Source organism: Biomphalaria glabrata, chromosome 2 (genome assembly GCF_947242115.1).
Source record: "Biomphalaria glabrata chromosome 2, xgBioGlab47.1, whole genome shotgun sequence".
Taxonomy (NCBI): Eukaryota; Metazoa; Mollusca; class Gastropoda; family Planorbidae; genus Biomphalaria; species Biomphalaria glabrata.
Window position 1 is genome coordinate 50,601,936 of NC_074712.1, and position 26,262 is coordinate 50,628,197.

The following is a 26,262-nucleotide window of genomic DNA, read 5'->3' on the forward strand; positions in this document are numbered from 1 at the left end:
CGCAACGGTATTTGGACGGAAGACCTGCAAAATGGCAGTCAGTATAAATACACACCGCGTTCGAAGCAAGGTCGCTTCCATTGCGTTAAAAAAGATCCCAAAAGTATATAAGACACGCATAAAAAATGCCCGTTTTGAGAAAATTTCAATTAGTTTTCATCACATAGTTATTTCTTCGCTACTTTTTCGAATTATTAAACTTCATTCCACACATACATAGATCTCTAGGACTACTAGACTAGATCTACTGATACTGATACTCACAGTGAACATCGTACTGTTGAGTGTCGGAAAGTTCCTGGTGGACAATTTTCTTTACTGGTCTTGCTCTTACTCTATTAAGTAATTCTATTCACTATTGATCTCGTATCTAGTCTAGATCTACATCTAATACAAGCTAAGTCTTGTTATAGGAATCTTTATAGTCTAGAACTAGCGCATGATCACGAAAACCTAAATAAATCTAGATAAATTGATTTAGAAAGCCCAGGATTGCCAGGATCTGATTTTGAGCCGTCTGAGGATGATAGATGATCTAAGACTAAGATAAAGTTCTAGATTAGTAGTTCCAAGTCAAGTTTAACCTCCCAGCTTAAATATACTTAACTAGTGAAGATTTCTAGAGACTAATCTGAGTAGTCTAGATATTTAGAGATTCTAGCAGTCTAGATCTAATTAGTAGTATTCCATTTTTTGTGTGTCCTCTCCTCTGCCTGAGGCTCTGCTCATGTTTGGAATCTAGACTTTAGAATCTTTTCATCAACAATTGCTTAACCATCAAGATCTTGAATGTGAGAATCATTGTAAAGACAAAGAAGCATATCATTGCCATATCTCTAGTGAAGTTTCACCTAGGATGCCAAAAATGATGAATGTCATGCCCATGGGTTCAATGACTTAAGCCAAATTTTGTATCCTAAAAGCATCAGCAGTTCTAATAACAGCCCAGTCATGAGCACCAGGTATCTTTTTTAATCTAGAATCTAGACAGACCTACATAACATATCTTTAAAATGTACTCCTTGGTAAATTTGGTTTTGGTCCCTAAAACATGTTTTATTAAAAAATTGACCTAATAAAATGATAATAAAAGTAAATATTTTTACTAATTGAATGCACTCGGTCTTATACTGTGATAATTATTGTTTTTACTACCTAGTTTCATATCAATTGCATTTTTGACTACACATCTAAGCTATGTAGGTCGACTACTGCTAAGATTAGATTTTGATTTGTGAAGATCTATGTCCAAAACAAGATTTCCACTGCCAAGCAAATATTGGATTCTGTTTATTTCTACAAATGAATTGTAATGGTTGCCTGCAGTTGACTATATTTCAAAAAGATTCACACACAAAAAAATGCTTGCAAGCGTTTTATCAAACCTTTGTACCAGTATTTTATTTTTATTATCTCCCCAAAAGGTCATAGTCTACACATAAAGCATTTTTAAAATATCACAAATTTCATATTTTTAAAGCAATTTTTTCTTTTTCCCTAAGTTTACTTATTGTTAATATGCCTTACATCATTTCCGCTTTGTTTTAGATGCAGTCTTAATAAAAAAACAAAAACAATCCTAATAGTATTAATAAGATAGATCTAGAGTCTTTTTTTTTATTGAGAGAGAGAGCAAGTTATTGTAAAAAAACACTGTAAAAAAAAACAACTAAATCCAAATAGCATTAAAAAGATAAATCTAGAGCTATGGTGATTTGGCTACACTCAAAAGGGATGAGATAAAGGATTACAATAATAAAACAAAATTATTTCTTTTTATTTAGAGAACAAAATACCAAAATAAATGTAGAAAGTGGAACATGAATGTGACATTGGATTGGGGCCTTTGGAAAATGCATTTTTTTCTCTAGTCCTGAAACTGATGGTATAAAGAAATGTATTCAGTGTCTAATACCGTACATTGCTTGTAAACATTAATATTAACATACTTAGGCTTAGGTCCTCCCACGCCGTTCGGCACATTGGGCAGCAAGCTGTCTCCATAAAGATCTGTCATTGGCAATGTCTGAAGCCTACTCCCAGCTGGTGTTTTAATATTAAATTTAATATTAAAGGTTGCAAAAAAAAAAAAAAGTACGACTTTTTTTTTTTAAAAGGGGGGGGGGGGGGGGTCACGGTCAAAAGATAATATAGATTGAATTAAGAAGTTGAAGAAAAGTCATAATATGTGCAAAGGACCGACTTTTGTTTTTGGCTGGGAGGGGGAAAACAGATAAGTGAAAGTGCTACTAAATTAACAGGCCCAAAATATGCGTTTGTGTATGTATCAAGGGCGCATTATGGAGCGTGTCTTTCCAAATCATGTCAGAAGTCTAAGTCAGAGAAATTACGATGGGCAGGTAAAAAAATTGTCCATGCCAAAGAGCAAAGAGAGAGAAAAGGAAAAAGAGAGCAATAAACTTTCATTGTTTATTACAATTTCAAAAAAAGAAAAGAAGGTAGTGTTCTGGCCATAATAAAATATATAGCCAGGGAACAAATAAACATGTGTAGCTGGTTTGTACTGCTGGTATATAAATATTATATAGAATTTTTAAGAATCGAAATAAATCCTGTTAATTGGTTACCAATGTTATGTACTGTGGACAAAAGTGTTGGGTTGATCTCTGTACCTTTTGAAGGCTAAATAATTGAAATAGAGAGATACAGCAAGAGTAGAGAAGTTCTTTTTATACGAGATGGTTTAGTAAGTTACATTAAAACCATGTACATATGAAATTTCTATCTTTCAAGTCCATGGTTCTGGTAAAGTCAGTAAACATTAGTGTCATGAAAAATGTGAACATTACTTTTAAACTACTAGATGAAAGTCTGGAAGAAATAAATGACCTCATCGTCTAAAGGCAGAAAAATCAATGCAGTGCAAAGGTCAACATCCCATGTATTTATAATTTGTGAGACCATTAAACAAGTTCTCTCAATTTGGTTTTGCTAATGAATGTGGATATGTGATGGAATATGAAATAAGCAGGAAAAGGTTGAACGTCAGCATGTAAAAAATTAAGAATTTTAGAGATTAAAAAAAAGCCTAAAGCATCAATGCTGAGCCGCAGTGCTACAATTGAAGTGAAGATTTAAACTCTGCCCTGGATGTTTGGATTGCACTTCAAAACATGCAGCAGGTGAAAGCTGATGCTGCCCATGATGGGGAAATGTATTAAAACTTTGCCATGCCAAGTCTTGCTGGAGGAAATTAAAGAAAGTCTCTGAGGTGTTCTATTTGTAGTGGGATTAAAAATGAGTTGTTTTATCCTGCATAAATTCTTCTTCTTCCATGCTTTATATGAATTTGTTAAGATTTTTACTTAAAGCTAAGCTTTAAAGTAAAAGCATTTCTTTTTGGAATGTTTGTAGTGCCCACAGCACAATAAAAGGTGTAATGATATTTTAATAGTGTATATTAAACATTGCAAGTTCCATCTTGAAATATAGCACATTACTGTATATTGGAAAGATGATTCAATGGACCAAAAACAGCTAATCCCATTGTTTTCATTCAACTGAAATATACTTCATATTGACCTCAATAACAGAGCTGTAGAAAAGTCATTAGTAGGCAACTAACTTTAAGAACCTGTTGTTGTTTTTTTACACAATACATGCTTTATCATGTCCTCTAGGTGGCCAGTCAGTTTCTTTGTGTAAACAAAGTTTTTTTTTTTTTTTAGCAAATAAGATTTTTTTTTTTATTGTAATAAATTCTTTTCTTTGTATGTTTTACAGACTAGATAGGTTGTTTTTGTTGTTGGATACTGGATCTACACCATTAATTAGAAAATCTGCTGCTGAACAATTAGGAGATGTTGTGAGACTTCATCCACATGAGCTCAATACACTTCTGGTCAAAGTATGGACATATTTAAAACACTTATTTTTATGTTATCTATTTTATAGTTGTTTTGTCTTAACATGCTTGCCAGCAGTACTATATGGCTTGATTAGCACATGAACTTAAACCACTCTTTTTTTCTGTTGAAAGAATATGTAATTTTTATTTTGATGCATATTTCCTTTGTCTCTTGTGTTGGTACATACAGATGTTAATATCTTTTTACACTTATAAAGCAACTATAACCCAATGTATGTTTCTTTCTTCAGATTCATAGCTTCCTGAGAAGTTTAACATGGGAGACTCGTGTGGCAGCTGCACAAGCTATTGATGCGATAGCAAAGAATGTCCCACAATGGGAACCTAGGGGTGCTCCAAAATCAGGTGTGTGATCTATAAACATGGGACTGCGTTGTTGTCATGGAAGCTACTGTAGAAAATTTATATAATACAGAACCACCGCTGTTAGTATTTTTAGAAATATTCCAAAATATTTTCAGACACAAAACATCTTGTTGAATATTTTATTTATAAATTTATTATTTATTTGTTTTTGTAAAACACCCAATATTTCACATTGGGAGTAAAATCTTGTGTAAGGTTCTATTTTACTAGATCTTTTGAGCTATAGCAAATCTCTATAAAAATTGGGAAGGGGGTTGCTGCACTCAACCAAACTTTCTAGGAAAGGAAAGTTTTGATTTAATTACACTGTCTGCGTAACATTAAATATGAAGAGAATGAAACAAAAAAAATTGTTTGTCAATACAATTTAAAAAAAAAAAAGCATGTGTCTTAGAAGAGGACATAACCAATATCTAAGTGGCTAAGTCTACTAGTTTGAAGCATCTCACTATTTCTCTGCAACAAACTTGCATCTATTATTGTTTGTTTTTTTTCTCAACATTTCTTTATAAGCCACAAGCTCCCAAGCATTGTCCATTTATGAAGTGCATGCCTTTGCTGCTGTTCAGGCTGTTACTTATGATGCTCAGGTTGTCTGCATATTCAGCTACACTCAAATACATTTTGTATAATTTTAGTAGGAATGATGTTCAATATTACTTGGAAGCTACCAACTGAGGCATAAATACAAATCTCATCTGTGTTGTGGTTCGTGGGTTCTTGTTTGCAGTATATATATCTTAATTGAAAAATTGTCTATTTGTGTTGGTATATATCCCAAACCATTATAAGAAATTTATTTTTTTGCTTCACTTTTGTTTGTAGGGCTTTGTTATCCTTATGGTCCAGACTTTTCTTTTGTTAATTGTTGCAAAATATTTTTATACTAGTCGACATAGCATATGCCGCTATTTTGCAACGCTGGCCTTAGGCGACTGCAGTGGGCGATGTACTTTCATAGGACCCGCGCTAATTCTAGGTGTAAAAAATATTAAATTAAACCATTTTATAACAGATTTCCAGCGGCCTCGTGTCGATTTACCAGGATCTCCTGGAAATCTCCTGAAATTGCAAAATATGTGAAAAAGTCCTGGAAATCTCCAGAAATTATTAAAAATCTTTTGAAAACTCAAACAAATCTCATGAAATATACAGACAAAAATTGTCATTTTGGGGTGTCATTAATATGGAAAGCGCCAATCCTACACGCGATAAGTAAAAATGGCATTATGCATTACCCGTAATTGTGTAATCTGGTGAAAGAAGCTTCTCACGTCTCAAACTAATGAAGAATTACTTGAGGTCAACAATTCTCGTAGAAACTTTTGGTAATTCTTGCTATTGAGCATGATCTGTGTAGGAAATAGAATTTTTATGATATACTGTATGACTTTACTGTACGCAAAGCTCGTAAAGTCATTTAAATGCAAAGATGAATTTATTTTCTAATAAAAACTCTTAATTTTCACTTATTATCTGTATCCCTACCCAAACTTGGCCCCGCGAAATCCGTTTCGCATAGGACTCCACAATGGTTAAGTCCGTCCCTGCTGTTTAGTGACAGGTGAATACAGAATAGATTACTTGTTTTCTTTCCATGACTTCTTGGTCACAATGGTTAAGTCCGGCCCTGCTATTTAGTGACGGTTTAATACTACTTGTTCTCCCCCCCCCCTTTTTTTTTTCTGCCTCTTAAACTATGTAGGGTAACTCTAGTCCGTCCAACTTGCAAAAATAAAAGAGTGATCTTTCCTTTACGTGGTGTCCAAACTCTTGAGCCATAAAGAGAATTATATTTATAGATTGTCTAAAATAAGTGTATGGCTTGATATATGATTATTTTTGTTTCCAGAATGTGACATGGCTAATTTTATTGGAGAAGGCACAGTTTTATTTTCACATTTTGATATAAAAAGAGTCTTAGAATGTGGTTCCTCACTGTTAGGCTCTGAAGGAGATCAGTATGACATTGGAACATCTTTAGTTGGTAAATTTATGCCTTTTGCTTTTAATACTATATAATCATGTCAAAGACTTGTGTCTAGAATAGACTTCCACTTGCAGCAACCTACTTTTTTACAACTATTTGTAGGTTGCACATAGGCAGCAATGAACTTAGTCTTGCTCAAAAACTGTAAGTCTGTCACTTTGTGTCCAACAAGTGCTGCACTAATCAATAATCATGGCATTGAACATTAAGGGTTTCCAAAATGTTCTTGATATTGTATTTAGGATCTATGTACACATCTGTTGTTGAGGCTTGTATCTGTTAATATAACAATTGTCTCTAATTCTTAATTTAGTATATAAATATTAATAAATGTTGACAGTTTCAATTGTATTTTATTTCTGTTATCATAGCTTTTACAATAACTAAATTGGCACATTGGTGAATGTAAGTTGGGTAGAAAAGTGAAACCATGTTGGTGAATGTAAGTTGGGTAGAAAAGTGAAACCATGTAGGTGAATGTAAGTTGGGTAGAAAAGTGAAAACATGTTATATTATTTGCTGTGATAGACAAAAGAAAATGAGGGAAGGATCAAATCAAGGTCACCAACAGGGTACAACACCAGGTGTGACAGTGATCAAATAATGAAGTAGAATAAAAGAGAATTCTTAGTATAAAAATTAATTAAATGTCTGAAATGTCTAGCTTTTCTAAAAATAAAATAAAAATAAAAATGAGTTGAACTAAGGCATTTACTTTTTTCTCTTATATTTTATGTATATTGCTCACTGATAAAATATCCAAGAGATACCAATATACTTATTCAGATTATAATATTTACTAAGTGGTAATCCAATCCAGCATATGTTACATAATTTTTCAAAGGCTGATTAGGATCTACTTTCATTTTCCTCCTTGGTCAAGACTTCCTCAACTTGAGCAGGAAGCTGAACTTAAAAATGATGCTAATAGTGTTTGCAATTAATGGAAGATTACCTAATTCATTAATTTAAAAAAAAACTTCAACATTTTCTTTAAAAATCTTAATCACTTTATATTTTTCCAATTATGTTGTAAAAATATTTGCTATAATTTCTTTAAATAGAAATGCATTTAATTATAGTTTCTTTTCAAACATCATCATGTGAAACATTACATTCTGAAAAAATGAATAGAAGATTGGTTAAGATATTTTTCATTATAAATCAGTTGTTGTTTTTTTTAATTGCATGACACTACTTTGCATATATATTTTAAATTAAACTTTGGACCCAACTAGCTTTTAAAACTCAACATTTTATGTTCAACTAAGTGGGTGTTTCATTTAAACATTCCATTCTGTCCTCCAATCTATAAATATTTGAAATAAAATAGTTAAAAGCTTTTAAATAATTGTAAACACTTAAATAAGTTACAATGTTAAACTTGTTCATCTCCTAGATATGGATGATAGAGACCAACTTTCTCAACAAAGACAGCAATTAAACAAGCGATTGGGCTTAGATATAACAGGCCAACTTGGTATAGACTCCAGTAATCTTTTCAATGATGATGATCTGCGCATGAATGTTGAAGCAACACTTCCTTCTATGAATAATAACTCTCAGGTACTTAGGGTTCTTAAGTATTGGTCTATGTTTTATAAAAAATTTAATGCTACGTTGTTGTTGTTTTTTTCAATAAATATATAGATAGATAAGTAACCTTTTGTTCCTTTGGGTAAGAAATGTTCCCCTGTTTTGTAGGCAAACACCTAACAAGGGTGTTATGTACCTGTCACAGTAACATACCATTTTTACCTTCTCTTTCTTTGGTTTTAGAGCCTGCTAAGCTTAGGGACTGCAGTCCAAACCAAAAAAGTGCAGCTATCTCACAGAACTTATTTAATCACAATCTGGCAGAATAGTTCATTCTAGTTCAATCACTTTATTTCTAACTAAAGTTAATTTGAAAAATTCTTTTGTTTTCATCAATCGGTGTATTTACTTTGATAGCAGTGCAGTCTGAATATTTATACCTATATATCATTCTGATAGCTATATTTAAATATAAAACCAACACATTTATTTGAAACTTTCTTTCTGCATATTTCTTCCAGCCTGTGGTTGAGTTGCTAAAACAACAGTTAGGGGCCAGAAGTCAGATGAGTTCAAGGGAAAGAAATGTTGCGAAAAGAAAAGCAAGATCATTATCTAAACATATTTCAAGGTCTTCATTTTTTTTTAAATTTTGTTTCAATATCAAGTAATTGGTATTTTGAATTTATTTACATAATCTCTTTACAATGTTTTCAATAGCAATAACAATGCCAATGATGAACCTTGTCCAGTGAAACGGATCAAGCGTGAAAGGTCAACAGGCTCACTAGACTCTACTGATTCCTCACAAATTGAAGAGGTATGTAACAAATGATGTATGTTTTTTTGTTGTTTTTTATTACATTTATGAGATCAACCATATTGCTAGAGACTAATTTTGACTGTCTGCAGTTTTCTATATTTTTTGTCTAGGACTTCATAGTTTTGGTTTTATATTGATACCCTTAGTAAAAGAATCATAGTAAGGAATTTGTTGTTTCTGGTACTTAAATCTCTATTAGCATTGTCTAATAGAAGTCTCCATGTGGACTTTATGCCACTATGGTCAAAGAAATATTTGTCTAGTTTTTTAATCCTATTGCCCATGATTTTTTGTAACCTTTTTTTTTTAAATAGGAAAGTAATTTATAGAGTTTTTATTTATTGTTTGTTTTATCGACATAAAATTTACTGAAAATCTTTTTTTCAGCCTGAAGATTGGCCATTCCAAAACTTTTGCGAAGTTTTGATTAATGACTTGTTTCATAGTTCTTGGGAAGTTCGTCATGGAGCAGCTTCTGGTCTTCGAGAAGTAATCAAAACACATGGAAGAGGTGCTGGAAAAACCATGGACATTCCTAGCAATCAAGTAAATCCAACTTAAGTCTTATATTGTAGTTGAGTAAATAAGAAAGTGAACTGTTTAAAGTTCTGTTGTATTTTTACAATACAGTTGTTTTTGATTTGTGAAAAAAATCTTCATTGTTTGATTTAGCTTGCCTCAGTAAATCAAGTGTGGTTATCAGATTTAGCCCTGCGTCTTTTATGTGTACTTGCCCTGGACAGATTTGGAGATTTTGTTTCGGATGAGGTGAGAAAATAGTTTTTGTCACCCCATAAAGTAATTGGTCCAGTGTTGTTTCTGGTATTGGATCATTGTTGTCATTCTGATGTTTTTGTCTAGGTTGTTGCTCCAGTAAGAGAAACGTGTGCACAAGCACTTGGCACAGTTCTGAAATATATGGAAGAGTCATCAGTGTCGGGAGTAGTTAGCATAGCACTTCAGATGTTAGAACAAGTGCATTGGGAAGTTAGGCATGGAGCTCTTCTGAGTTTGAAATACATCTTAGCAGTCAGGCAGGTAAGTTGTTCTTTATTTTTGAACACATACTAATGTTTATGCACATTCATATCAAGATTTCTTAACCCTATATATATTTATAACATTTAAGCCTTTTATACGATGATAGCCCATAGACTTGTCAGAGCTTACTTAGCTGAAACATAATGATAGGGTATGGTGTAAAATGTAATTGTTTTCATTGAACTACTCCTTTGATATAACATTTTATGTTGAAATTACTGCTTTTTGGGTCAGATATAATAATAGTGAGCCTTAACCAAGTACATTCTTAAAAAAATGTCTGTATTTCTCCAAACACTGTTGGTAATTATCAACTTAAGAAAACACCTGACTTAGGTCACTATTGAAAGTTCTTTATCACTGTTTATTTTCAAGACAGTTGCAGCATGCTTGTGATTATGTAATATGAGCTGATGTGCACTGACATGTCTAATATATTCCACAGGACCTGACATCCAAACTTCTTCCACTCATTCTGCCAGCAATACTTAAAGGTCTTTTAGATCCAGATGATGATGTCAGGGCAGTAGCAGCAGCAGCTCTTATACCTGTCACTGATCCACTAGTCACTTGTTTACCTGAACAGGTTGGCCCAATGTTCCATAACGCTTTGCTTTCATTAAAAATTTACACTTTACACTTTATCAAATTTTTATTTATACAAAAGTATTGGAAAGGATTTTTTTTTTCTTTTAATAATACTGTGTTGCATACATGTGCTCTCTGTGAGTATAATGAAGGCTAAGATATATCTGCTTTCCATTGATCCTACTGATAATAGAATACACACACAATTTCCATAGCTTCCTGTGATACTGAGCTGCTTATGGGACATTCTGGCTGATCTGGATGACCTGACAGCCTCCACGAACAGCATCATGACTCTGTTAGCAAAACTTATGTCACACACAGACACCAAGTCCTCCTCCTTGTAAGTATCTCTAAATATACCTTTACATCTTAGCAAGGGTTAAAATTATTTTATAGATCATTACAAGCTCACCATGAGCTCATCATTAACTCAAAATATCATGAAAAATGGTTTGTTTAGATTTACACATTTTTTACTTTTTTTTTTCAAGGCTTTGTAAGTTATGAAACTTTGTTTAAATGCAAAAAATATTTCAGTACTCAAATAAAATAATAACACTTAAACTTTTTGCACTTAACATTTTCAATGCTTCTGTACAGCATGACAAGTTCTTTGACTGATCTAACACCAAGACTGTGGCCTTTTTTTAGACACAGTATTGTATCTGTCAGGAAAGCAGCACTAGAAACATTTTATACACTGCTTACAATGAAAATAGGAGAAGTAAGTGCATTTTGTTTATTTCTGAATAACCAGGCTGTTTATGTCACTGAACTACACTTAACAGTTTTTAGGTAACCAGGCTGTTTATGTCACTGAACTACACTTAACAGTTTTTAGGTAACCAGGCTGTTTATGCCACTGAGCTACACTTATAATAGTTTTGGGTATTTGTATTATATGAAGAATTTCAAGATAAGACTAAGTCAGAAAATATCTCACTGTAGGTTTTATTGTGCTAGAATAAAACATAAAGTAACAAAAACACTCTACATTAGTGTTCTGAATATCTTCTCATACGGTTACACATTCCTAGCAAAGTATCAACAGTTTCACAACTATTTTCAGTATTTTAATGTCTAAAACAATGGATTTTTATAGATGACATGCCAGTGGCTAATTCCCATCTACCAAGATGCTATTCGCCACATTTACCAGCGCAGCATTCTGGAGGAAAAGTCTGAACTCCTTCCCTTGATTGTGAAAGTGTGGACATCATTGTTAGAGTGTGCTAATATGGATTATCTCTATGCTCTAGCTGTTCCTTGGTTGGGAGTATGGTTAGCTTTTCTCATGCAGCCTCCAAGGTTAGCCTATGATCCTAGTCTTCTGATTGAGGCCAAGCATAAACCTAGAGTAAGTAGATGTACGAAGCATTTTTATTTTTTGAATAGATCTAGCACTTTTATGGAGCACTAATATTTTTGAGAGAACATCATTTGAGTGAAACCTTATTGCTTTGAAATCATGTTAGAAAATAATTATTACTTCTATAGGATTGAATGAAGTATTTGTAAATTTCATTCCAGGAAAATCGAAAGTCTCATACTGAGATGAGACACATTGTCCAGGATGTCAAAAACTTTATTGGTGGATTAGACACTTTAGCAGGGAACTCTGCAGAAAAAGATGCAACTATAAATAGAGCTCGTGTCTGTGGATCCAGGTATTTTAGTTTTTTAAAGTTGTTGTTGTTTATTTTTATGTTCACATTTTTTTTATGTCAATAAATGCAATAGTAATTTCATTAGCTACATAAAACTCATTTAACTTTCTTTTTAATAAGTCTTTGATTTGCTAGTGACAAAAGCATCAGGTGTATAGAATTGTTTTTACTATGTGACTAAATGCTTGCCTTTGTCTTTCTTTTTTATTTATACTTCATTGAAACCTTGACTTTGGTGATTGTCAGGCTTTTCAGCATGTTAGCCAGCAAACTTTGTCTGCCTACATTGGTTGTTCCAGTTGGTCAAGAGACACCTCTTGATGTTCTAAGCAAGCTGTTTATGTTTCATCTTAATGGCAAGTCAGCTGTGCAAAGATTTGTTATTGGGCAGGTCATCTACTTATGGGCTACTTACAGCACGGTATAGTTGAATAAACATATATCATTAACTGTATTCTGATTCATTCACTCATCTTTCATTCTTCCTTTTTGGGACTGTCTAGAAATATTTTTCTCCATAGAGTTAAAAACAAGACTTTTTTAGATGTTTCAAATTTGTCATTAAACTTCTCAATTTTATTTTGCTTTGTTTCGTTTATTACTTTTCTATTTTATATAATACATAATCACTTTTTAAAAAAACAATGTTAGCTCTGTGAATGTATGGGAGAGAACCAAATTGATTAAAAGTTACATTATCCTAGATCTAGACATGACAAACTAAATGTCTGTGTGGAATGGGGGGCCTCTTATTAGAGTAACACATTTGAAATAAATAATAAAACGTTCATTTCACTGTATGGGCTTATCAGCATATCTTTATAAACTGTCATGAAATGAAACCTATTCTGTTCAAATCATTGTTTAGATTTGTAAAAACCAATGAAGCAACTCTGCTTAAGCAAGACTCAAATGTTTTTTACCCAGCCATGTCCTTGTTCAACTGAGGTCGTATCACAGCTGTTAGTTTGCCTCGGTGAGCTGATTTATTTTGATGAGATAGCCATTTCCTTCACGCGCATGCAGAATGATTGTCAGGACTTTCTTGCATCTCTGAAGCAGCAAGGCATAAATCTGGACACAACGTATCCTCCAAGGTATTGAGGAACACTTTAGATTTAGATATATGAATTTCAAATCGTTGACGAGACTTTACAGCAGCGGTTCTCAACCTTTTAGGCTCGGCGACACCACCCCCGCACATACAGCAACAGAAGAATAGACAATAACAATCCATTTTTTAGATGGTCTTAGGCGACCCCTAGCAAATCGTCAATTAACCCCCAAGGGGGTCGCAACCCACAGATTGAGAACCCCTGCTTTACAGTATATGTCCAAATAAAATCTTTACCACTATTGATAGATTTTATCAATTCACAGGGTAGCAATTTTTAATTCCTTTCCAACTAATTATGGTAGATGATGTTTATTTGTTTTTTATTTGAAAGCTCTTTACCTTATCAAATCACCTTTTTTTTTGTTCCATGCTGTGATGGTATGATGACAATAACACTCTCTTGTTAACTAGTAGAAGTTTGTCTTATTCCCACTAAAATTAACAATTTTCTTTCATTTAGACAGCTATTGACACTTGAAGCAGCTTTAACTTTAACATCAACAACATACAAGCCATTGAGATCCTTATTAAAACCTCAGATGTTGTCCAAGTTTGATGAAAGACAAAAGCAGCTTCACTCAATGGTTACATTGACATCACAGGAACAGCAGACCTACAGCATCAGGTGTGTAGAATAGTGCTTAGTGATGTATTTGTGAAGGATATACAAAACATTTCCCAGTCTATGTTCTAAGTGTATATAACCGTATTTTTTGGTTACATAGGGCTCAATATTATAGTTGAAGGTGATTATACTTATGTCAGGCATGCGTAATTGTGACTTAACCAACATTGAGACAGCTTACTTAAAATAAGTAAGCAAGCTTCTTCATAGCAGACAAATATATAACTTTATTTACAAAATACATTGACACCAAATAAATATAGGCAAAATAAATCCATTGTGAATTGACAATAATATCCAAGTACAGTTTTCTTGCTACAAAATACTACAGACAACTAAATATTCATAAAGAGGTTGTATCAAACTACTGGTCTTTAACAGACCATAAATTGACTGTTCCTAAGAGCCCTGGTCTTCAACTTGACATTATCCCAAGGTACAATGTGTTCACTCCTACTCATGGCTATTTTGAATCACAATTCACAAAGTTGTAACAGTGGTTCTAAAGTTTTGTTTCTATATAAAATATGTCACAATTATGAGGTGACAGTGTACTTGTTCCAAAGAATTGTGCTTAAGAAAATAAGTTTTGACTTTGTCATGTTTGAAAATAAAGTATGTCTAATGCCATCTCCATTTAAATAATTGTTGCTCATTACGTTATATTTGTTCCCTACTCACAGAGTGTTATGCAGCCTTTCTATGGCTGTTGTAGCTTTAAATGCTTTACCAGAAAAGTTAAATCCAGTAGTTCGTCCATTGATGGATGTCATCAAAAAGGAAGAAAATGAATCACTTCAGGTAAAACATAACAGGGTGTCTGTTTGTTCTAATTTATACATTAACATGAAAAAATGTTTACATTTAAGAATTTATATTTATGAGGAATTTGCTGAGTAAAAATATATGCTCTTTATATTTATCATTTTAGGAAGAAGCAGCCATGTGCCTTACTCAACTGATCAAAGTGTGCATTGCTCGTAACCCTAGTCCTAATTCTAAAATCATCACCAATTTGTGTGGGTTTCTGTGTTCTGATCCCACGTACACACCTAATATCTCAAATCCCATGTCAGCTTTAAGTTCTACACATCTAGGTATGTTTATAGATTCAGCTGATGTAATTGCTAAAGAGAAACATTTTGAAGCACAGACTTCTTGTGTTTTGTTCCTGTTTAAATAATTTGTTTTAAGTATGTTTTTTTTTAATAAACTTATTTCAGTGAGTGAAGTCTCTAATCTGGAAGTGCCATGTACAATGTTTCGAGGGATCTTGACACTCTCAAATTTACAGAAGGTAATTTTCAGTTTGGACTTCCTTCCTCTTCATCTGGAACATTCTAAATAGTCTGTATCTGAGATCATCTTTACATCTCTTCCCAGACCAGGCATTTCTTAAAGAAAATATTTTTTTTAATATATAGAAATAAAAACTTATGATTACAACGCATTAATTCTTCATATCATTGAGTTTCAATAACAAATTTTCAATCTATTTCCTTAATAATAATAAAATCCTCAGCATAGTATAAATATTAAATAAACTATCTTAGCTATAATTAAATGTACAGATCACAAATCAATTTTTACAGGTTACTGAAAGCAACTTTAGAAAACGAAGAGGTCGAATTGCTAATATTTTTAAGAGTGAACTTGATACCGCTAACATTGACGGAGAAATTTCTATGGAAAGAAAAGAGCAGATGGAAGTAGGTCTATTTAAAATAATACTTCATTCAACTTTTCCCCTGATTTATAGAGCATAGTAATACACTGTGTTTAATCCATTCTTTTCAGCTACAGAAACAACTTTTGACACAGCGACAAGGAGCAGAGGCAGCATTGACTCTTCTGTGTAAAATGTTTAGTGCAACCTTACCTGAACAGCTGCCATCGTTGTGGAATGTATGTGTTGAGTCCTTTAAACTGCTAGAGAATGCTTTGAAAAGTAAGTTGTTACATGTTCTTATATTTGACTCACATTTTAACCATCAACTTAACATACTTTTAAAGCCTCTCTCTCTCTCTCTCTCTCTTTGTTGTTAAGTCTCTAGAACCCCCCACCCTTTTTTTTTTTAACCTGCGCATGGTGATTTTGACGACTTTAGAAGACCCACTTCATAATACAACCCCGACACATGGCCCTTTAATTTTAGTATCACTTATCTGCTTCCCCCTCCCTGGCTAAAAACAAAAAGTTAGTCCTTCGTGCACTTTATGACTTTTCTTTGGCTTCTCGATTTAAACTATATTATATTCTGACCAGACTCCACACACACTCAGACAACCGCTTTCACACTTTTCGGCCCATTTTTATTACAATTACAACATTTAACTTTTTAAGCATTCTCCCATTGATGGACTATTCAGCACGTTTCAGGCCTAGAGAAAAAAAAATGCATTATCTGACGGCCCCAATTGAATGCTACATTTGGTTTTATTGTGTACTTTTTTTTTAACCCCCTTTTGAATTCAAGGAAATGACAATAGATCTAGATCTTGTTTATGCTATTAGGATTTAGTTGTTTCTTATTTAGTCAGCTTCTATAGGGAAGTGTAAATCAAGTTTTAAAATTTCACTTAGGGGAAAAGAAATATTATACAGGGAGTCTTATTTCCGTGCTATCTTTTTAAATGCTGTATAAGGGAAAATAACAAAAATACAAAGGGTTGATAGAGAGCTTGTGGTTTTTCACAAATAGCAGTTGTCAGGTTGCGAATATGTCAAATCAAGTTTTTAATGAGCGTCTATGAGGTAAAAGGAACCTGTGTACAAAATTTAATTTGGATGTGTGACTGTTTGAGAGATTTCATTATCAATCAGTGAGTGTTTCTGTTCTATGTATGTATATCTTTTTGTTGTGTCTTTATATGAGGATAATGTACTTGTAATCACAACAAATTTCCATAAGGATCAATAAAGCAGTCTTAGTCTTAGTCACTGTATTTTACAAATATTTATTAGATTAGAAGTGCTTGATGAGAAATAAGAATGATTTTTGAAATAGTTTTTTTTTTGTTTGTTTCTTAGCTAGTTCAAGCAGTAAGGAAGAAGAAATTCACCATTTACAGGAATTTGTTAATAACCTTCAAACAATGGAAACAGTTATTCCAGCATTAAATTCTGATTTACTTCCCTTTGTAAGTTTGTTTGCCATTCTTGTACAGCCTTAGTGTTTTGTTTTAATAAATCAGTAATAACAATTTCTAGTATGCTTGATCTTTGGTACCATTCAAATAATTTTAGAAGATGTATTTGCAAAGAAAGTAAACTTCTGTTATAACTTATTTTTTTATATTAAATTTTTCAATGACTGAACAACTAGGTGAATACACATAGGACATATTAATTTTTTATTTTAAGGGACTATTAGAAACTCAGCAGTGAATCTGTTAACTAATTTGCACAACAAAAAGTGTCTATATTTTGGCAGCAAACTTTGCAGGAGGCACTGTGAATACTATGTTTTGAAGTATCCTTAATTTTTTTCTGGACACCTTGCAGGCATTCCCTTCCCATAAGTTGAGCAAATAGTTTTAGCTGAATCCTGGAGTTATGGCATGTCCACAAAAACCATGTCCACATTATCTGTATGATTCATAGAATTAAATTTATTTTTATTCATTTACTTATAGATTAATTGTGTACTATTTCAGCTAATGGATCAATTGGACACGATGTGTTCTTATCTTAGCCATGAAATGACAGCTGTAAGACACATGGTGTCCAGGGTTTTTGCAGCGTTAAGTGTACGTAACACTTTGAAGACAATGTATTTTGTGATCCATCACATTCTGCCATTGCTTGGAGCAACAGATGATGAAAACAAAAGAGAAGGTGGAACTGAGGCTATTGCCAGTATCTTTTTTGTTTCATTGGAAGCTAGAAATATTTCATACAAAAATTTGTGCTTACTCTTATAGTTAGTCTCTTACTTTCAATGTTAATAAAGTGAGTATTGTTTGTTATTAAAATTTATTCCATGTACATTTTGTTTTATGAAGGTTTTTTTATTCCAATGTCCATAACTATAAAACAAGACATTTTAGAATCACTAGGCATTGACTCTCTGCCTTACATTGTTTTATTGGTTATTCCAATATTGGGACGAATGTCTGATCAAATGCAATCTATTCGCCTGATGGCCACTCACTGCTTTGCAACTTTGGTGCGACTGATGCCATTAGAGGTGATACAAAAACCTTTATTCCATTACATTCCATTGTGATAATTCAAAATATTAAGTATTATGACAGCGTGTTTTTGCTCTCTTCTAGGCTGGCATCCCTGATACACCAACCACTGAAGCCTGGCTAATAGAGCGCAGAGAAAGAGAGCGTAGTTTTCTGGACCAGCTATTTGACATGACAAAGAAGGAGGATTATAAAATATTGGTGCCAGTCAATGCAGAACTAAGGAAATATCAACAGGTATGTTTACTGGTCTAGTACCAAGTAGCCATTTGCTTCTCATTTCTAGATGCAGTGATTCTGTTAGCATTTTTTCTTGCTGTTTCAGGATGGTGTGAACTGGTTAGGATTTTTAAATAAATACAAACTTCATGGCATTCTGTGTGATGACATGGGTTTGGGAAAAACTTTGCAATCTATCTGTGTCATGGCCACTGATCACTTAGAAAGAGAAAACAAATACAAGGTTTGTGCTACATAGAAGTATGTTAGATGTGTTATAAAACAATACAAGGTTTGTGCTACATAGAAGTATGTTAGATGTGTTATAAAACAATACAAGGTTTGTGCTACATAGAAGTATGTTAGATGTGTCAGAAAACAATACAAGGTTTGTGCTACATAGATGTATGTTTAATGTGTCAGAAAACAAATACAAGGTTTGTGCTATATAGAAGTATGTTAGATGTGTCAGAAAACAAATACAAGGTTTGTGCTACATAGAAGTATGTTAGATGTGTCAGAAAACAAATACAAGGTTTGTGCTACATAGAAGTATGTTAGATGTGTCAGAAAACAAATACAAGGTTTGTGCTACATAGAAGTATGTTAGATGTGTCAGAAAACAAATACAAGGTTTGTGCTATATAGAAGTATGTTAGATGTGTCAGAAAACAAATACAAGGTTTGTGCTACATAGAAGTATGATGTGTCAACTACACTGCTGCCTGAAAGCTTGGCAAACTAAGTAAAATAAAATTAGTTTTTGTATAATTATTTCATGTAGGGTATAGGTTCTTGAAACTAATACAAAACTATTATGGTTTTATTTTTGGGTGGCAGCTAAAATAAATTTGGAAGCAAGATAAAGTCTGTGAGGTAGCTTACAGAATTTATTGACATTACTTCATTTTTATTTTTTTTTTTTTTGATAATTTTGTGTATGGATTGTCATAAGTTTGAGTGTCTTAATGTTACTCCTCTAGAAATCTCAAGACCCAGACTGCTCACCACTTCCTTCCATTGTGGTTTGCCCACCTACTCTAGTTGGTCATTGGGTGTATGAAGTGAATAAATTTGTAGATCCAATTTACTTAAATCCTTTGATGTATGTTGGACCTCCAGCTGAAAGAAATAGGTAAAATCTCACTAGATGCATTTCTTGTTCTGCTATTTGTATTTAATAAGGGATACTTTAGAGTAAAATGTTTGTTTTTTTATATAAATTTTCTTAATAACTTAATTTTTTTTTTATATTTTTTTTGTAGGTTGCAAAAGTTAGTAACTAAACATAATTTGATAGTAGCCTCTTATGATGTTGTCAGAAATGATATTGATTTCTTCAGGTAATTACCTTGTTTACCAAATATTTTTTTTTTATTTCCATTGATTCATCAAAAACATTGTAGGTGTCAAAGTCCTGAGTTAGTAAAGAATAAAATGAATTATTAAAAACTAGCTGAAATTAATTTAAAAGTGGCATCTGCTGGAGCCTCTAGTTGTCAAGCAGTAGCTGCAATTCTAGTGGGGAAATGGTTCACACAAAGAAAAACCATCTACAACTGTAGAACCTAGCATAGAAGAAATAAACATTTATTAATAAAAAGATGATGATAATACATCATTTTATACTTTTTTTTTTCCTTGACTAGAATTAATTTTTTTAAAAATCAAATCGCAAAATATAATGAATTCTTTTGGAGAGGTTTGAGTCTTGCCCTTTTACTACTGAGACAAATAACAGCTTGTTTTTTTGTTTAAATTGTATCTTTCCTATTTCATTAGCATTATTTTGGCAAGGGCAATTATTGGCACTATTGTTCACATTATTAAGTCTGTATATCCTATATAAATAACAGAAATCCCATATGTTGTTTATGGATTAGTAATTATTATCATTTCATTTTTTTTAGTGGCCTGAGATGGAATTATTGTATTCTTGATGAAGGTCATATAATAAGAAATGGGAAAACCAAGGTAAGTTCAGAAATGAGTTGAATGTCAGTTTGGAAACATGAATGTTGGAAAGAGTTGATATTAAGTCATTGGTTTACCTATCAGATATAAGCAATCTGTTCCACACTTGAATGGCACTTCAAACGAAAGAATTCTTAATGAGATGGTCCTAGCTTATTGTGAAGAAACAAGTCCTTTTACGTTTACAGTGCCTTTTTAATTGTCGAACATTTTAACAAAACATATATACACGGCAACGTTATATTCAGATCTCATACTTCACTCGCTGACTTTCTCTCTCTCTCTTGTTTACACACTCGTCACTTCCCGCAAGTCCCCTAACTCTCAATACTCAACACTTGACCGTGTGTCACGGTTGACCACACAGCAACCGTGTCACAACACTTATGAAACAAAAAAGTGTTTTCATCCTTGTACTTTGTATTGTCTGTCTGTTGATGCAGGGTCATTCTTAATTATGAAATATTGTGTATTAACAGCAATAACAGCTTATCACCATTGAAGTGTTTTATGACAATACTAGTGAGTTTATTGCTCAGATGTAAATAAGGTTGTGTTCAATATATTTTCATTGAAACAAAACTACATCATATTTTCCAGCTGGCAAAAGCCACTAAGCAATTGATCTGCAACCACCGACTCATTCTGTCTGGCACACCCATACAGAACAATGTCTTGGATCTGTGGTCCCTGTTTGATTTCCTGATGCCAGGATTTCTGGGTACTGAGAAACAGTTTCAAGTCAGATATGGAAGACCAATCTTACAGAGTAGAGAAGGAAAAAGTACTAGCAAAGAACAAGAAGCAGGTATGTTGTTTTGATAAGTAGTAATACAGTTTATATTGGCTTAATGTAGTCAAAATAACACTTTGTCTTTCTTTCAAGTTGATCTGCTATTTCTGACTGTAACTATGTGGAATTGACTGTCTCAGGTGCCTTGGCTATGGAAGCCCTACATCGCCAGGTCCTGCCTTTTATCCTGCGACGTCTCAAAGAAGATGTGCTGCAAGACCTGCCACCTAAAATCATGCAAGACTATTTTTGTGATCTCAGTCCACTGCAGGTTGTCAGTCGTAGCATTTATACTTGTGAAAACATACTTTGTCTCCAATGTATAACAGCTCTTAGTGCTAATGTTTGTTTACTGATTTCATTGCAAGTTTCTGTTCTAAATTTTTTGTTTAAAAAAAAAGGTCTCTTCAATTTTTTTATATGAACTTGCATTTTTTCTAATGATTTTCTATACAGAATAACTAGTCTTAGTATTCTTGAAGTGATCACTTTGTTACTAAAAATAGATCTATTTAAAGGTCTTTTTTTTTTGTCTATTATTGCAGGTTGAACTTTATGAAGACTTTGCCAAGTCTAGAGCTAAACGAAGTGTTGATGAAACTGTGGTTGGGGGGGAGGACATGAAAGACAAGAAAGTTTCTAACCAAGGAACAACACACATTTTCCAGGTACACATTTGGTCTGCTTTCTCATTGTGTTGTCTATTGTTATTTTGTATTTTTGTAACATTGTTTTTGCTTATTTTGTTGTTGAATATCATACGTTTATGAAGAAAACTAGCATTCCTCAATATTCTTTTTTTCATGAGTATAATTTAATTTATTAATATATAACTAATTTATTTCTAGGCCTTACAGTATCTTAGAAAACTGTGCAACCATCCTGCATTAGTCTTAAATTCAACCCATCCAAAATATAAAGAGACAATGGCTGGCTTGCAACAACAGGGAACTAATTTACATGATCTCTCACATGCTCCTAAGCTGACCGCTTTAAAGTAAGTAGCTACAGATCTGATAGCATAAGTTTTTTTTTTTTTTTGTATTGCTCTTTAATTTAACTGAACAATTAAGTAGGGAGTCTTATTTAAAGTAAACAGATAGTTAAGACTTGATCACTGCAATGCTTGTACTTGTTTCACAGACAGTTGCTGTATGATTGTGGTATTGGATTGAACAACTGCAGTACAGCCTCAGGTTCTACAAATCAGATGGGAGTAGACAGTGTCCCAGTTGTCAATCAGCACAGAGTTTTATTATTCTGTCAGCTGAAGAGTATGTTGGACATTGTAGAGAAAGATTTACTCAAGTTAGTCCTTCAGATGTTTTTTCACAAAGCTTTTTATCAACTCTGTCTGTCTCTCTGTCTGGTATAAAGTTTGTACACTTATTTTTCACCCAATCTCAGATGAAGTTGAAAATTTTTGCAATTATTTCTTGCTTGTACCTGACAAAACAAGAATCAATTTTTTTTTTTAAATTTACTAATTAATTAACCACTGCCCCCTATTTCTCTATAGGTCCAGACAAGTGATAGGATCATAGCACATTGAGAAGAGATAAATAGTGATAAGAGATGAATTAATCCATCCTACATATACATTTTGATCTGTATTCAGACAATTGATGTAGAAATTTTTATTTAGGTTAAACAAATTTAAACAAGGATGTGAAATAATAAATACATTTCCAAATAGTTTATTAAAATATTTTAATAGTCCTGTAGAATTTCTGGCTAACAGAATTGACTAAAAAAAAATATGTATGTATTCTTTGTGTATTGTTCAGAAAGAAAAGCTATTAGTTGTGTTTTTTTTCAGTACACAGACCAAAGGTTTGGAACTCACTCCCAATTGATCTCAGACAGACATTGAAGAAGAACATTAAAACCTATATGTTCAAAACTTTTTTAGATTAGTTTACCATTTCAGCTCTCATGATTTTGTTTGTAATGTTATCACAGCACCTTGAGCATACATCATGTTTATTAACAGTGCTCTATAAATTAAATTATTAAGTTTTTCTTTTTTTTTTTTTGATTACTTTGTGATTGCCTTCATTTTTTCGCTGAACTATTTTCAGATCCCACATGCCAAGTGTTACATTCCTTAGACTAGATGGTACTGTACCTGCTGGTAGTAGACATGACATTGTACATAGGTAAGTACTTCAAGACTACCCAGAATGTCAGTTTTAGGATAAGATTTAAAGACTTTTAACAGTGTCTCTTTGCACAAAGTAGAATACAAATTAATTTTGTTAATACTTACATGTGATTTAGTTTTTTTTACAATAAATATAAAAAAAAAATCTAACATCAAATATTTTATACTAATGTTTAATTATTTTTATAGAAGGTGAAGTTTAGATGTATTGTGTACAAATAAAATCATTGCTATCAAAGAATAGTTTGATAAATATAAAATGTTTTCTTTACAACTCTTTAATCTTCAGATTCAACAATGACCCATCTATTGATCTACTGCTTCTGACCACCCATGTAGGTGGGCTTGGTTTAAATTTGACTGGCGCTGATACTGTTATCTTTGTAGAACATGACTGGAACCCAATGAAAGACTTGCAGGTTAGAGTTAGATCAGCACATCAGCTTAGCCTCACAAAATGCAAGATAGGTTTTCCATTTGTTACTTGCTTTAACTTTGTTTAATCCTTAGGCTATGGATCGAGCTCATCGTATTGGTCAGAAGAAAGTTGTCAATGTCTATCGTTTAATCACAAGAGGAACTTTGGAGGAAAAAATTATGGGGTAAAATTTGTTTAATAGTTTCAGCTCTTTTTACATATAGGTGGATACTTAATATGATATTTTAGACTTCAGACAACTGGTTTTGTAGAAAAAGTGAGGTGGATACTTGATATCAGTGTTATTAATACTTAGACGTCAATCAGACGTAACTGGTTTTGTAGAAAGTACCGGTGGATACTTGATATCAATGCAATTTTTACTTAGATGTCATCCAGAATTAACTGGGTTTGTAGATAGTTGATATCAATACTATTTTTACTTAGAAGTCATTCAGATGTAACTGGTTTTGTGGAAAAATGTGGAATTATTTATTATTACAAGTCAAAAACTTGTTTTTTATGAAGGCAATTCATTATGTATCTTTTTGTTCTTATCAGCTTACAAAAGTTTAAAATGGCTGTAGCCAACACTGTGATTACCCAAGAAAACTCCAGTGTACAAACAATGGGTACAGAACAACTGCTGGATCTTTTTATCTTAGATCAGAACAAGAAAGGAAACACCGGCTCCTCGGTCAGTGATCAGGACAAGAAACCTAAAAAAGAGACTGTAAAAAACATTCTAGAAGGCTTGGAAGAATTATGGGATGAATCCCAGTATGAGAATGAATACAACATGGATTCTTTTATGAAATCTTTAAGTACTTAAACAAACCAACTGATTTTTGGCCCATTCAGTATATTTGGAGATCTGTATTCTGAATATTTCTTTAGGAATCAGTTCTCTTGTTGAATTCTTTTTAAAAACTGCTTTCTGATTAATCACTCCATTCAAACTTGACAGCAACTTTATAAAGTGATAGTGACTGATGGCATGTATCTTGTGAATTTTGTGTATAGTTGTACTGTCATAAGTTAAAGTGATAGTGACTGATGGCATGTGAATGGGATGTACAGATGTACTGTCATCAGTTGCTCTAGTACTTATATTCAATAATTGGTCTCCATTCAATGAGAAAGTTATTCTTATTTTGTGGCTCTTTTGTATCATATATTTCTGTACACTTAACAAGCATTGTTTTCAAGTCTATCCACCATTGACTGAGTAAAGCAATGCTCACAATTTGAAACATGTTTGATTAGAAATAATGTTGTTATTGTCCTACCTTTGCACCTTTCAATGCGCTGCCTTCAACTGCATACGAATTGAACAAACTTGACTTTTAGTAATTAACACATGTATACTTTTGACTGACACTATGATGAAGTACTTTTCTTAGATACCTGAGTGTAGTTAGAGATATTAAGCGCAAATTAAGGTTGTTGCTTTTTTTTAGGGTTAGACTCTTAGGTATTATTTGGCTATTGAGATTGGGTGGGAGATCAGTTATTTTTTATCACCCTAAAAACTTTGATTATAAATTTGTATGGATTTATTTGCATATTTGTTTTGCATTTGTCCACAACTCACTTTTAAATTATGCAGTTTTCTGAACACTAATTTTTTTCTTCTTTTTTGGAGGAATGTGTACATTTATAGAATTCTTGTTTTCTGTCAACACTATAACTAATTGTATTATAGCATTGGACTGGTCATATAAAACCTCAATTATTGATTTGTTTTTTCTTGTTATTTGCAATTAATGTAGCAATAATGTCTTATTATATATATATATATATATATATATCTTATTTATATCTATTGAGTTGCCTGGAAAGAACAAATGTATTTTTGTTTTGTTTTCAAACACTTATTTTGTGTTTTTACTGGGATGACTGAGGAGATATAAGGCTAAAAATATTTTTTTTTATGTGCATTGGTTAATTTTGTAGAGTCTTATTGTTAGCTTGGATTAATTTTTTATTTTTTTTTGAAACACATGACTTTTTTTTTTTTTTTACATGTTATCAATTATTAAATGGCTTCCATTCATTTATATTTTATATGTTAGCTGTATGTTGGTCTGCATGCTCAGTTCAATCTTAACAAAATTTCATCCTCAACTACTAAATCAGTACATTTAATTAAGCAATAAATAATAATTTTTTTTTATCTAATGAGTAATGTTACTCTTTTGAGATTTGACTGATTCAGATTTAATATTTTTGATACTATTGTGATTAACATTGGTGCATCTTGCCATCTGTCAGTGGGCAATTGTGAGTAAACAAAAAAAAGTGCTAAAAAAATGTTTCAGTTAATAACTATTGTTCTATATTTTTCTATGTATCCTTTTGGTCACATATTGAATGGATAGTACTTTTCAGAATACCATTGATACAATAAGAGCAAAACCAAGTTGACTAGAAATAGTTATTACAAACTATATTGTGGTATGTGGCTGGTTTTATTATGTACTTAGCTATTAACAATAATAATTATCTTGTAATACACAATGTCATATTGTAACAAATGAGTTAACAGCAACACACATCTTGTAACAAATGACTTATTTTACAATACAAATAACACAGCATTGTGTTAATAGTGATTTTTTTGTTTCTATTATCCTCTAGATGTACTTTTGAACCAAACATGTTTGACTATGTACCAATCACTATAGTGATATCAATTGTGAATAGTATTTGTATTGGCACAATTTTGTGGTTTCAGTTTTGGTCTTCCACTGTCTCATCCTTCTCTTCATTTTCTTGGTCACAAGGTTCATGCATTTAATGGATGCATTTTTTTGTTGTTCACTAATTAACATAGAAATATATCTTGAGTTGAA

At 32.5% G+C, this 26,262-nt stretch overlaps 1 protein-coding gene across 1 annotated transcript; it reads left to right on the top strand.

The window, feature by feature from the left end:
* On the top strand, positions 1-26,262 carry LOC106050297 (TATA-binding protein-associated factor 172-like). Its single transcript, XM_056021099.1, has 40 exons — positions 1-962; positions 3,745-3,868; positions 4,120-4,234; positions 6,108-6,242; positions 7,645-7,811; positions 8,303-8,412; positions 8,502-8,601; positions 8,992-9,150; positions 9,277-9,372; positions 9,466-9,642; positions 10,091-10,231; positions 10,449-10,576; positions 10,837-10,960; positions 11,339-11,593; positions 11,767-11,903; positions 12,150-12,324; positions 12,831-13,000; positions 13,481-13,645; positions 14,329-14,446; positions 14,577-14,742; positions 14,869-14,942; positions 15,238-15,354; positions 15,443-15,593; positions 16,677-16,786; positions 17,303-17,504; positions 17,687-17,835; positions 17,924-18,076; positions 18,165-18,302; positions 19,042-19,193; positions 19,324-19,401; positions 19,969-20,032; positions 20,633-20,840; positions 20,966-21,096; positions 21,371-21,493; positions 21,674-21,822; positions 21,969-22,133; positions 22,907-22,984; positions 23,279-23,408; positions 23,500-23,591; positions 23,969-26,262. The coding sequence occupies exons 1-40, from the start codon at positions 952-954 to the stop codon at positions 24,237-24,239; spliced, it is 5,508 nt and encodes a 1,835-aa protein (XP_055877074.1). The 5' UTR covers positions 1-951; the 3' UTR covers positions 24,240-26,262.